The sequence below is a fragment of the Gymnoscopelus braueri genome (genome assembly GCF_963280865.1).
Source record: "Gymnoscopelus braueri genome assembly, chromosome: 1".
Classification (NCBI taxonomy): Eukaryota; Metazoa; Chordata; class Actinopteri; order Myctophiformes; family Myctophidae; genus Gymnoscopelus; species Gymnoscopelus braueri.
Window position 1 is genome coordinate 37,586,428 of NC_137603.1, and position 13,777 is coordinate 37,600,204.

Below are 13,777 nucleotides of genomic sequence, written 5' to 3' on the forward strand. Positions count from 1 at the left end.
CGTTGGGTGCCAGCATTCTCCCCATTGACTGCGCTTTGCTGTTTAAAGCTCTAGACTCCACGAGGAGCAAATCCATGTAAAAAAAAACATCCATTCATGTTGCGCGATGACCCTGGCTACAACCTGGAACGATAACATTTCACTCGCGAGTTACAATGGGGGGGGATCGCGCATCGCGCATGACCGGTTTTCCCCACCGGAAACAGATTCGGAGATATAGGTGTTTTAAAGAAGGAAATAGACAGGAAGTGGATGGCAGCCATGTTTTTGTTTTTCCGGTGATCTATCTGGCCTATCCTTCTCAAGATCACAATGGGTACTCCCAGAGCTGCTCTAGCCCCGCCCGTGTGGAGAAAAACGAAAAAAACAAAAAGACATATTTCACGGTCTGGACCGTGTTCGGCACCGGACCGCTACTCTGCGCAAACACGGTTCAGACCGTGTTTGGCACCCGATGTGTTAAGAAGCACAGAAAGATTTGTAAGGGCATACAGATTTGTACTAGGACAGAGTAGAGGAAAAAATAAAAACATAAAAAAAAAACAGGAAAACTAGGAAGGACATGATAAGCAACATGGGTCCCAAGCAAGGAATCGAACCAGGGATGTTGCAGTAATGTTTTTGATGCTAATTGGCTTAACCGCCAGTGCTCCGCCTCCACAATAGAGCATGTCCACAATACTCAAAATCAGCAGGGATGTCCTTTATATGGATATTATGTCAAACTCCAAACTAGCTTTACAGACCTAAATTCTGGAGTTACAGTACTTTGAATTTCTTAATCCCTTTTCCTCAGCTTGGCGAGCATGAACGAGTCGACTGACATCAAGGTTGCTTTAGCTACTGTAGCTAGCGGCAAGTGAGGTTAGCTGGTCTCTGTCAATCCAATCCTCTCCATGACAGTGTGTGCTGTAACAACAACGTACTGTACTAACTCTCCATCAGGGGGATGTCAACCAGAGGTCATAGGAAAGGAACTCTGTTCTTTAGAATCAGCCAGTGTGTTGTCAGCCTTGTCTTAAATAATCCATGAGGCTGTTTCTCTATGGCTGCTTCTAAAAGCTGATGTAAGAAGCTGAAGGGAGCCAACATCAAGGTGTGCACCCAAAACTCAATAGATGGTTGGTGATGCTTTTAAGACGATACAGTAAAACTATACACTTAAAAATCAGTAGGGTCCCTTTTTACACTCTCAGAATTAACACTCAGGATGTTGCAGCATACTATAACTACTCTGGCTGCATTAGTTAGTTAAGTTAATGCTTAAATAGTGCATGATGATCTCTAGAATCTCCATACAGTACCTCCAGGTACAGGTACAATTGTTGTGCAAAAACAGACCAGTAATTCAGTTGCCATAAATAAGTGTAGAGCAGACCCTATTGATTAATGTTGCAAGACAGAAAATCAACCAAATTAGTCAGTCCAAGCAGGACTCAGGCACATTCAACGTATTTGCAACATCATTGTTTTTTATATCATCCATCTCAAGCCCATTTGGGCACAACAGTTTCTGTACTCTGTAGTGAACCAGGCGTATTCAGAATGCATGGTCACGTCTTTAGCCTCTTTCCACCACTCTTGTCCTTGATGAATAATTCATCACAAAATGCAAGGCTTTATCTGTGCTCCGCTCCCTGCAAACACGTGCACCATGCACACATAAGTACATCCCATTTACTATCCAGTATTTGTATAGTAAATGGAATGTATGTTGTTAATTGAGCTTCAGGGCTCAGATCAGATGCTTTTGTATGCCTCAGCTGCCAGAAGTTACTGTGCCTGCATCCACATATGCACACTGGTCTACCAGGTCAGTTAATAGAATATCCATTTGCTGCTCTCAGATAATTTTTGCAATGTAGAGATTTCTAGAAATAGGCATTGAGCATCAACCTCAAACGACCAAAACTATGAGGGACAATAACTCACCAAAACAAGCATATCAATGCTACTTTGTCGTCAAAAGCAGTCAAAATAGCACATGGCAGATGTCTGAATTTAGCTACAACCAACTCTGACAGTTTGTCATTCTTTACGTTTATGATCTGTGTAAGGCACAGTGTGGCTCGAGTTCTACTGCTTATTGTCAAGCAGAGCAATGATCTGAGTGTTCGAGAATTGTGGATCGGCAGCCAGCCAAGCTGAATGCTCTCAAACAATATTAACTCTCTGGCTGTCTCCTGTTGCAAGACCTTAACTGTACCATGCAAGGATTATTACCTATTATTGACCAATGTCAAAGACTCTAGATGACTGTGAGCAACCAATTACAGAAGAATGAAGTGTAACAATAGTCACGAAGAAGATTTTCAATTGGATTGCAGAGAAACCTGGTTAAGACCGGCAGTTATATTGTTGAGGATTTTGGACCTAGACACATTCTGCCAGATAATGACATCTGGTGAGAGAGAGCCAACATTAATGTCAGTTGAACCTTTCATTGGGACCATGGATATAAAATGCATGTTGGAATACATTATCTTCTGGGATGTACCATTGCCTGTATTATTTTCTAAGTAATAAACTCAGGCATGCAAACAGCCCAGAGGTGAAAAAGGTGACAACATGTTGCTTTCTTTCGGGTCAGGTGTCACACAATTGCCCTATTTGGGTTCAAAAAGGTGACTGTAGCTGAAAAGTGACACTTTTGCATGTCTGTAAACTAAGTAAATACAAATCAATAAAGTCTGAGTAATGTGACTGATATATGGATTTTGTTGGGTGTGAGCTCAAGAGACAAAGTATAGAGTCTTCCATAGATGCATATAAGACATGAACGAGACCATCTCATCAGTACAGCATTTAATAATTTAGAAATCAATCTATCGCATTGAACATTGCTGATTTGTGCAGCAAGTGTAAGTACTTGCGTTTGCTCCTGTGTGTTTGTAGGTAGGTGGGTGTGGGCAAGTCCTACCTGACTGTGGCCTAGTGAACAGTAGCTTTGACCATATAATAACTACACTGGCACACAGGTTCTTTTTTTCTATTTACTGGAAAGTAACGGTTTTGGACATACAGTTTCCGCCCCATAGCAACGATATAAAAAGTTTCATTGAGCAACAGAATTATGTTTAAATATATAAATTACAGATTTACAAGAGAGACAGAATTGTTTAAGACTGCTGGAATAAGTCATTAGACCATGATGTGATAAACAGAATAAATGTAACTGGGAAGAAACCATGTATTTTCAAGGCTTTTTACATTTGCCATGTAATTTGTTTTTTAATTTGTTTATGGACAATTATATAGTGGTTTAAATGGGACTGAGGTCTTTGGTTCCACTAAATACTATGTGGATTTATTGTGTTCTGGATTTATCCGATTCATAAAACACGAAATCAATTGAGTTGAGTCCTTTCTGTTCAATAGAGATCAGACGTTGCATGTTTTGTAGCAGTCATTTGGTCTGCAAGTGCATATCTTTTCGCATGTGCCGCATCTCATCCCTCATCTCCACTTTCATGCTCTGGAGATATTCTGTATGGTTGGGAAGGTAGCCGACCTCATCGTCACGTCATCTGATTAGGATAGCGAGCGCGGCCGTCGATGGCAGTGAATCTGGTCTGGGCATCTGAGGCTGAAGTGATTGCCCGTATCCGGCTTGAAAGACCACACAATTTAGGAAACGATGCACTTAATCAAGAGGGTGGTGGGCAAACACTTCGGGTTGTCAGGTTAGAAAAATCTCGATGAGATTTTGCCAAGTCGGTCTCTGTTAACAATGCGGTTAACAAAAACGGCAACCTTAGGCAGAGTCTGGTGAGATATCTTGGTGGTTCTGGCAGCAGTTAAGCGGTGAAGATACTACCACATGCTATTCTAGTTTGCAGCTAATTCAGTAATAGATACACTCTGACTCTTTCTAAAATTACACGGATTTATATTTCATATGCCAAGTCATGGTAAGATCACCATGACATGTTCAAATCAGTACAGCGTTTAACAAAAGACAGCAGTAGGAGTGGGATTGTTATCCTTTTGTACACTTGTTATATACCAGTGTTTGAGAGCCTAGTCCTAGTGTATTGTTGCATTATAAAGGTCAAGTAGATCACTGGCCAGTCACACACACAATGTAGGTGAGTATTTTGACATCAGCATGCTATTGTACATCATTTATTTTGGGCCATTTCTACTTACAGAATATCAATAAATTTCTCTGGTAGGTATAAGCCTGAGGGGATTTACAGAGTCCCATAGCACTGAACTGCACGGGAAGCATAACGGAATTGAATAAATGTGTTTATATCAAGGTCTGATTAGGCTGGACTGATGTGAGCTGTACAGTATACTGCACCAAACTGAATTTAAATGAGTCGTTCAGAGCGTAAAAGTGCTGACCTAAAACTGAACGGGAGAGTGAGCTTCAACAATAAATTCATTTAATTCCTTTTCAATTCAAAATGTAAAGAGAGAAAGTGTGTGCGTGTGTGTGTGTGTGTGTGTGTGTGTGTGTGTGTGTGTGTGTGTGTGTGTGTGTGTGTGTGTGTGTGTGTGTGTGTGTGTGTGTGTGTGTGTGTGTGTGTGTGCGCGCGCGAGCGAGCGAGCGATAGAGAAAATCTACTTTCTGAATTGACTGAACAGAAAGTGTGGCATTCCGGGTGGAGATATTTGTTGCATGTTTTTCCTCCCTCTCAGCCTTCACTCAATTTCCTACCTGTGTGCGCCGTCCTGTCTAAATAAAAAAAAACAAGAAAAGAAAGGACTTACCTTCATCTTTGTGTTGGCAGGGATGTTGGTCTTCCAGCGCACTGTGTAGTAGCGGGCATCTGTGATCTTCTGGTTCTTGGGCAGGGAGTTGTCGGCCCAGGTCACCTTGATGGTGTCATGGCTCAGCACAGAGGACTGAACGCCCACAGGCGGCAGCATGGGGGTAGGGTCTGGTACTGGGGTGTATGGAGCATGGAAGAGTTCATACAGATCAACATCGGGGTCTATGGGGTCTGCATGCCAGCAGTTTACCCGCACGCACACGCAACACAAAATTAAAATGGGTTCAAATTAAAAACAAACAGAGAAGCGTGGTAAGGTGGATCAGAGGGGGTTGTTAATGAGTTACAAAATGGCAGAGCAGGACGACAAACGGAAATGAGGAGGACGAGGAGAAAGATTGTGACAGGGACAAGATTGGGAAGGGTGAAGAGAAAGAGAGAGAAGATTTCTATTAGGAACAGGTTACTACTGCTATACGAAACCACATCTACAGTATCTACAGACTGGGTTGCTATACAGAGGGTACAGTACAACACATACATTTTCTATCATTGACAGTAGGAAAGATAATAATCCCTTCACAAGGAAACATTAGGTCTATCAGGAAAGTAAGAGTCAGTATAAAGATAGAAGTCATAACTCATTTAGGAACAACATACACAAAACTAACCATATTTTCTTTATACAAAGTCAAGGTGCAGTGTGTAACACTAAAACGAATGGAATTCACATGAACATTTACAACAATAACGATAGGCTATACTCAATGTCCTTGACAGGCATCCATCATAGAACTAACTTGAAGCCTACAGGCTGAAGACAGAAAAGGGTCATGGACAAGTGGTAGATGTTATGTGCCTATTGTTGGGCTCTATAACGCAGGGTATTCTACCATTCCACATCTTGTAGGGAATGTTTTTTCTCCCCCTCAAGTCTTTCACTCGAATCAGTTGTGAGTATGTTACTCCGAATTCTAAAGAAACCGGGGTTACATCCGTAACCCTGAGTTTTTAGTTGCGATGTGAAAATAATGAGGCCATTGCAATAAGAATGACATGTCAAAAACATCTGTGAACCCTACATTTTGCTTAAATATCTCCCTTTGGGAACAGGTGCAGAACTGGTTCAGCTTTCAGCTAAACAGTTAGCTTGTTCCCAAAGGGAGATATAAACATATTTTTTATATCTTATTCTTATTGCAATTGTCTAATTATCTCAATCAATTCTGAAGCAGAAAATACATCAATGTTATTCAGAAAGTCACTTTCAAAAGCATTAGAGACCTTTTTGTTGTCCAAATGAAGTCCTATTCTTTCATCTCAAAATTCTCATTACAGGAAGCAGTTACTAGTTTTCACTAGTACAGTTTTGTAGAGCACAGTAGCAGGCAAGTTATTCAAATGTTCAAATTTAGCATTATGTCCTCCATTTAAGGGAAAATACACTATGCAATCCAACACCTGTGTTCCATGTAATGTGTAACAAAAAGCTGTTGCCTAACAACCTGTGTGTGGGTGTGTTTGTGCCAGTATGTGTACATGTGTGGATAAAAACATGTGTGAAGTGACTGCTCATTATGGCCTTGTAAATGTGTGTGTGAGACAGCAGCTCAAAGTGGCTCCCTGACCACATCCATTGCCGCCATGTTGAGGAATAAATGCTTCAAGATGGCTACTTGGAACAGGCTGCTGGCCACGCTCTGTTCTGCTCTCCATCAGCCAGCCGCTTGGGTGCTCCAAGCTCTGAACATGGTCCAGTGGTGATGAAAAAAAAAATGAAAAAAATAAACCCCTGGTCAGTCAGCCACGAGGGGCTGCCTCCTCAATTACCAACTACTTGTTGGACCTTGGTACTCAAACTCACCCCATTTGACACCTCATTGTGTAGTGGACTGCTCGTTATATTCTGTTTATATTGTCTGGCCTGCTGGACTGTGTGTGTGTGTGTGTGTGTGTGTGTGTGTGTGTGTGTGTGTGCGTATGTGTGTGATCTAAGGATTCATGTGGTTGTGGAGACACACTGAGGGGTCAGAGTTGCATGCATGCTGCATATTTGCCCAACTTGCAGGAGAACAGTACAATACCACTACCATTCCCTCGCATCTCATGCTCTTGTAATAATCTTTTACCCTTTTCAATGCAGATACTACTTGTTGTAAAAGGTTCAACCAAGCAAGCTTTCAAGTAAAGTTCCCCAAGTTTTCCAAGTTTTTTCAAAAAGTACACGCACTATGTAGGTCAGCTCATCTTTTTAATCCTGACTTGAACAAACTAGCGGGAATGCACCCTGGAGGATACAGTGGAAGATGATGGCAGTGGGCTTTGGTTCTGCTTTCTGAGGCAACGTTTGTATCTGACGGAGGGCTGCCAAAGCCACGACAGGGGGTCTGCTTGTGTGTGGTGATGGCGGCGTGTGTGTGTGTATTGTGTGTGAAGAAGAGAGAGCTTCTTTCAAAAATGTGTGCATGTAAGGGCTTACTGATTGTGTGTATATATACTGTGATGTGTGCATGTGTGTGTATTTAGGCTGCTTGCCCCCTGCAGCATATTGATGATATTCCTGTCTTCCGGCATCCCACCCCCGTCTGGCACAGCGGTGCACGGTGCGATGGTGCTGTGTCAAAGACAAACTGGTGCGAGTTGGGAGACAGGAGGTTGGCTTCCTGAAGACACGGGGTACAGCCCACATTCTGAGATGCCCATGCATGCACACGCACGCACAGTGTCACACACACGCACGCGCACGCACGCACTCACAGAGAGACAGGGCTGGTTGGGTTTAGATGTCTGAATTTAGCTACAACCAACTCTGACAGTTTGTCATTCTTTACGTTTATGATCTGTGTAAGGCACAGTGTGGCTCGAGTTCTACTGCTTATTCAAGTCAAGCAGAGCAATGATCTGAGTGTTCGAGAATTATGGATCGGCAGCCAGCCAAGCTGAATGCTCTCAAACAATATTAACTCTGGCTGTCTCCTGTTGCAAGACCTTAACTGTACCATGCAAGGATTATTACCTATTATTGACCAATGTCAAAGACTCTAGATGACTGTGAGCAACCAATTACAGAAGAATGAAGTGTAACAATAGTCACGAAGAAGATTTTCAATTGGATTGCAGAGAAACCTGGTTAAGACCGGCAGTTATATTGTTGAGGATTTTGGACCTAGACACATTCTGCCAGATAATGACATCTGGTGAGAGAGAGCCAACATTAATGTCAGTTGAACCTTTCATTGGGACCATGGATATAAAATGCATGTTGGAATACATTTTCTTCTGGGATGTACCATTGCCTATATTATTTTCTACGTAATAAACTAAGTAAATACAAATCAATAAAGTAATGTGACTGATATATGGATTTCGTTGGGTGTGAGCTCAAGAGACGAAGTATAGAGTCTTCCATAGATGCATATAAGACATGAACGAGACCATCTCATCAGTACATCGATTAAAGAAACTGCACTACGTAATTTTGACAGCATTTAATCATTTAGAAATCAATCTATCGCATTGAACATTGCTGATTTGTGCAGCAAGTGTAAGTACTTGCGTTTGCTCCTGTGTGTTTGTAGGTAGGTGGGTGTGGGCAAGGCCTACCTGACTGTGGCCTGGTGATGGCGCTCTCGTACACTGGGATCCCCTCGCCCACATTGTTGAAGGCCTTCAGTGTAATCACATAGTGGGAGCTGGGGTCTGAGAGGGAGAGGAAGGGATGGAGGAAAGAGAGAGATGAAAAGGAAAGATAAACTGATGCTGCAAGCTAGGGCTGTCAGAACGAATTTCATGATTCAAATATAATTCGAATGTGAAAAAAAATTAATTATATTGCAATGCCAAAATTGCCATTTGAATGTAGTTAAAAATAAATAATATAAAAAAAAATATATATATATATAAAAAAAAATATATATATATATATATATATATATATATATATATATATATATTTATTTATTTATTAATTTTATTCCCGACCAACCAATGCGAAAACTAATGCTTTCGTTATGTCACGCCTGATCAACAATAAAGTTTGAGTGCATGCACTGCACACAGAAAGTTAAGAACGTCGTCGCTGCTCCATGTTGTCCACGCTCGGCCACGCGCCTGTGTGTGTCTGACTCTGGTCACGCTGAGACACACCACTTTGGTTCAGCCCTTAAAGTTTCCCCCGTAAACTTCACTTGAAAGTTACATTTAAGAAACTTTAATAATTATGACAACAGCAAAAGTTTGTATGTAATATTGTCCGTCTGTAATGTAGAGGAGCTCAGCTCTTCTCGTCTCTGCCCCTTTCTGTCGCACAGCCGTCATATCCCTTCAACATGCAGTTGAGCTGTAGCTCCGCCTCAGCCGATCTGCAAGCTCACAACTCGTCGCTGATGCAACAGTGTGTGTGGGATGTAAATATGTGGGATGCTTTTTCCCCATGGTTTGGGTTTTCTAATCTTCTTAGAGAAAAAAAAGACCACTGCTTGTCAATTTATTATCGCTACCATGATAATGATTCTGTGCTCTCCATTGTTATGATGTTGGAAAAAAACAATGGTTCAGTATAAATTCTAATTCTATAGTACCTAATTGCGATTCCGAGATCCTAACATAATTTTAATGTTTGTCATGTTGTGCATTGTCTGTGCCATTTTGAAAGGCACTGTTCTAATCAAATAAGCAAATGCATCATGGGAATACTGTGTTCAATTGGAATTGTTATGTCAGTATTAACTGTTATTTGCCTCGACTTCTTAAGGGCTAGGTGGATTCGAAGACAAAGTACAGCTAATGCTAATACAAAACCCACAAGAAGCCTTTGCAGGGGGAGTTTATGCTTAAATGCACTCAGAAAACAAAAACACTGAACAGTCAATTCAAATATATTTGTGTAAACACACTAAAGCATGCTCTATTAGCTACACAACTCAAACCAGAGGAAAACTCTAGGAAGTCTAGGAAGGAAATAGTAAACAATTGTGGTGCAATCTGAGAACTGTGACCTCCATCAGTTAACCTATAACCAAAAAAAGAAAAGAAGTGAAAAGCAGTGGTTTGTTCTTACCAAGATTCTCAATGCTGTAGTAGCGCTGCTTGTAATCCACTTTGATGGTCTGGGCATGGGGACTGCCTATCCCATATCCGATGGTATAACCACGCACCACAATATCCTGGTTCTCAGGCGGTGTCCAACTCACCACGATACTGTTTACCAGTGGACGGACGTGTAGTGAGCTGGGAATGTCTGGCACACGGGACTCTGGTGGAGTTAGAAGAGAAAATGTCGGCTTAATCGGGGCATGTTCAAGTCTGAGTCAGCTGATCTAATATTGCAAAATGGCTTAATTTAAAGAGCAATGTCAGGATCTCTCCTGTGAACTAAGCTCTACTGAATGCTACTCATTAAAATGTATTCTAGTGGTTGGTGACCATACATGTGTGGTGTGTAAATCAGTTCTGTTTACCATCCAGGTCACTCTCAAACGTTTCCGCGGTGGTCCAGTCTGTGGCAGGTCCAGTGCCATTCGCTGTCACAGCCGACACTCGGAAGGTGTACTCCGTTCCTCGCTCTAGACCTACAGGAACGAAAACACACGTACACACACACAGCTACTTTTCAAAAGCTGTGCAACTCCGACTCGAGACTGCAAATTACCGCAAATTACCAGCAGCAATTTAATCTTGAAGTAATGATTCATGGATTCAGACTGATTAATAGACTGATTCATCTGTTTTAGTAAAGTAGCAAGCGTATTCCCCTTAATCCTTGTCCATATCGTATCAAAAGGGAATTATAATATTAATGCTACTGCTGTGGAGCATGTGCGCTTCCTCTGCTTGCCTTTTTGGTCGTGGGTGCTCAGCTAACAAGTGATACTTAGAAAAGGAATCCACCAAGTGGAAAAAGCGGCACTCCAAAATGTAAATGCAAGACAAGTAGCTCAGTTGACCATTTTCTTTAATCCTAATTTAATTAAAGAAAATGGTCAACTGAGCTACTTGTCTTGCATTTTTTATTTTTGGAGTGCCGCTTTCCACTCCATTCAGGATAATTTACTGCATTAGGAAGAATGTTTGAACATGCTTTTACCTTGACTATTCAAAGTATCACAATCAGAATATTTATATCGGAAAAACAAACAAACCTTGACAGTATAAAGCCAGGGTTTGTCAATAATGTCAGAAAGTAGATCAGCCAAAGACCAATCTTTCAACTTGAGGCACTATATAGGGGATCACTTCATTCACTTCTCCTCAATTCAATATCATTGAGGGGTTGGAGATGTATTTTTCTCCACTGATTACTATGTGTCATTGCAGGGAAAGTGTGCTGGTGCAGCTGGTGGAAGAAAATATATTTCCAAGGGAGATGCACATCTCTTGAAGTTTGAATTAGCTCTGTTTTTCAGTCTATTTTGGAGGCAACTGTCTCACAGCAGGGACCAGATTTGGAATTCAGAATAGGCGGGAATGCCTGCTGACAATAAATTATGTGTGGCTGTGTTAATTTGCTGAAATAGTTTTTCTTCATCTTCATCATCAACATCATCATCATCATCATCATCATCATCATGGTCCCTGTTGGTATGCTACATGTTAATCCTGTCATCCTCTCTTCCTCTTTACCAACTAATCTGGGCCACCCCTGGGGGCAATGTCTGAGGACTGCTTAACCACTCATGCCTCCCAGGCTACAACATCTCCCTCTAAATGCCTTTGAACCGACAAACATCCCCCTCTGTTTCACCACCAGAATCTCTTCAAAAATCAACTTGTAAGTGTGCGTTCTCTTTGATGCAGCACACAGCATGAGTCTGGGCCACTAAAAAGTTGCTGAGACCACATGTAATATTAATCAGCATTGCTGAGTGTGTCTGGTGAAACCATCCACATTTGTGGCTGCGGTGAGCATAAGAGACGCCGACAGTAGGTGAGTGTTTAACTCATTCACTGCCAGAATTATTGCTGGCCACGTTTGCCCACTGCCAGAGATTTTTCATTGAAAAAAAAAAAGTACTCAGGAGCCGAGATACAGAATTTTTAAGTTTTAAGTTAACAAGGAAGTGGATGGGAGTCTAGATCTTCGAAAAATCATATCTCCTTGGTCTTTGGGTCAAAAAAAAAAAAAAAAAAAACGTCAGTGGCAGTATTGGTTAATTACGTCAATTACGTCAGAGGCAGTGAATGAGTTAGAGTCCATTTAAACTCAGAACTACAGCCACTATGAGCAAAACAGAAATCCGACAACACGCAGCCATGAGTTGTTAAAATAATGCTGATAGCCAGACAAAGCTCTCAATCTCTCGATGACTAAATAATGTGAAGAGGACGTACACAAAATTTGAACCGCAGGAATTGCTACTCATTCCCCATAATCAAAGTACAAATTCACTGGTACCATCAATGAGCTGTGAAAGCTGGGTGCCTCCAGTGGTCTCCGCTGCCTCACTCTTCCGTGTTCCTTTTCTGTACCGAATCTTGTAGCCGGTGATCTCCCCGTTCTGTAGTCCAGGGGGTGGGGGCTGCCAGCGGACCATGATGCTCTGCCGGGGGGGGGGGGGGGGGGGGGCGGACATGACAAGAACACAGTGATGTGAACGGGATAAAGAGGCATTGCGGTAAGGAGGAACTCCCTATCAGGGAACACATAGGCATTGAACCGTTCAAAAATGGTCTCACAAGTCGTCAACCTTGTCCACCCCAAGTTGACACCCTGTGAATGCTTTTCTGTAGGAGGTGACCTTGGGGCTTTGCAGCCACGATAAAACCTTCTCTCGCAGACCTTTGCATAGCTATGTTAATTTTACTCTGACTGTTCAACTACACTATCTCACCTGCGCCTCTCCCATCCTCCTGTCAGTGGTGCTACAGCAGGGGAGCCGCCGAAAGACAAACAGGGTGATGCAACACCGATAGACACATTAGGAAGAAATAAATGTATGAATAATAGATACTGAGTGGTCCTGTTGAGAGAGACGTGTGCATGTGTGGTGGTGCAGTTTTCCCTGCAGGGATACTGAGGCAGGGAGATGAATGCTGCTTCTTGGCTGGCGGGCTCACGTGCATGTGTGTGTGTGCAGTGATAGGTGGGGGGTAACTCAGTGTGGGAGAGCAGTTAATTAACACTACCCGACTGTTGCAGTGATGCGACAAACCTCTGAATACAGTACTGATGCACACTCCTCCCCCATCTTGAGTCAAGGGAATAACGCAAATTAAATATGTGTTAAGTGAGTTCAATTATTTCCATTTTCCTTATTATGGTGTTGGTCCTAGCTTGTTAGTTACATGTGCTGCACTTCCCCACGCTCCTCCCAATTCTAGAAAATGTGTTTAATTGAGTTTCAGAAAATCACAGGAAACACGGGAAGACAGATGTTAAAGGAAGAAAAGCATGGAAAACGTATCCCGTCAAAGTCTTTTTATAAGGTTGACATGCGCTATAAGTGTTACCAATGTCAGCTGCACATTTAATGTTCAGTTGTGTAGTTAGCGTTTCAGTATGGTTTTTAGTATGGGTTTTAGTATGACGTAAGAGCAAAATGACCACCATGTGAATATGTTCGATTGCAGGAAGGTTTTGAAGATTTAATTATTCATACTTGGAATATAATTAGGTTCTGGAAAGATAAGTTGTTGAGCTGTAATGAACTGGATTCTTTCTTTAGAAATGTAACCAGACATCAAATCCAACTTTTAAAATCACTAAAATCTACTTCAAATAGCTTCTTCTTGCCACCTTAAAAAATACAGTAAGCTGATTGTGTTCAAATGACAGAATGCCTAATTTACTATGTGTGGTACACATCAATTTTAGCCAATCTGTATGGTAGAGTAGGTTAATACAATATAACTTATACAATTGGGGTGGTTGTATTTTGTCTCTCTGCCCTTCTATTGAGACATTTAGATCGTGTCAAAGGTCATGTCTCACCTAGACACAGGATCTGACACAAATTTTGACCTGATGGTCAATATTCAATTTATCCCAAATTAAGCAGGCCGGCTCAATGGTAAAAATGTCAGCACTTGCGCAGGAAACCGGGTTCAAATCCAGGGTA

General features: G+C 41.8%; 1 protein-coding gene across 4 annotated transcripts in view; it reads right to left on the minus strand.

The window, feature by feature from the left end:
* neo1a (neogenin 1a) overlaps positions 1–13,777 on the minus strand; it is a 184,619-nt gene that overhangs the window by 12,216 nt on the left and 158,626 nt on the right. For all 4 annotated transcript variants that reach the window (XM_080438552.1, XM_080438551.1, XM_080438550.1 and 1 more), the window contains exons 13-17: positions 12,115–12,259; positions 10,181–10,291; positions 9,781–9,975; positions 8,325–8,420; positions 4,720–4,895 (exon numbers count right to left, since the gene is read on the minus strand). In XM_080438552.1, the coding sequence (XP_080294678.1) occupies positions 4,720–4,895; positions 8,325–8,420; positions 9,781–9,975; positions 10,181–10,291; positions 12,115–12,259 (723 nt within the window). The remainder of the gene's footprint in view (positions 1–4,719; positions 4,896–8,324; positions 8,421–9,780; positions 9,976–10,180; positions 10,292–12,114; positions 12,260–13,777) is intronic.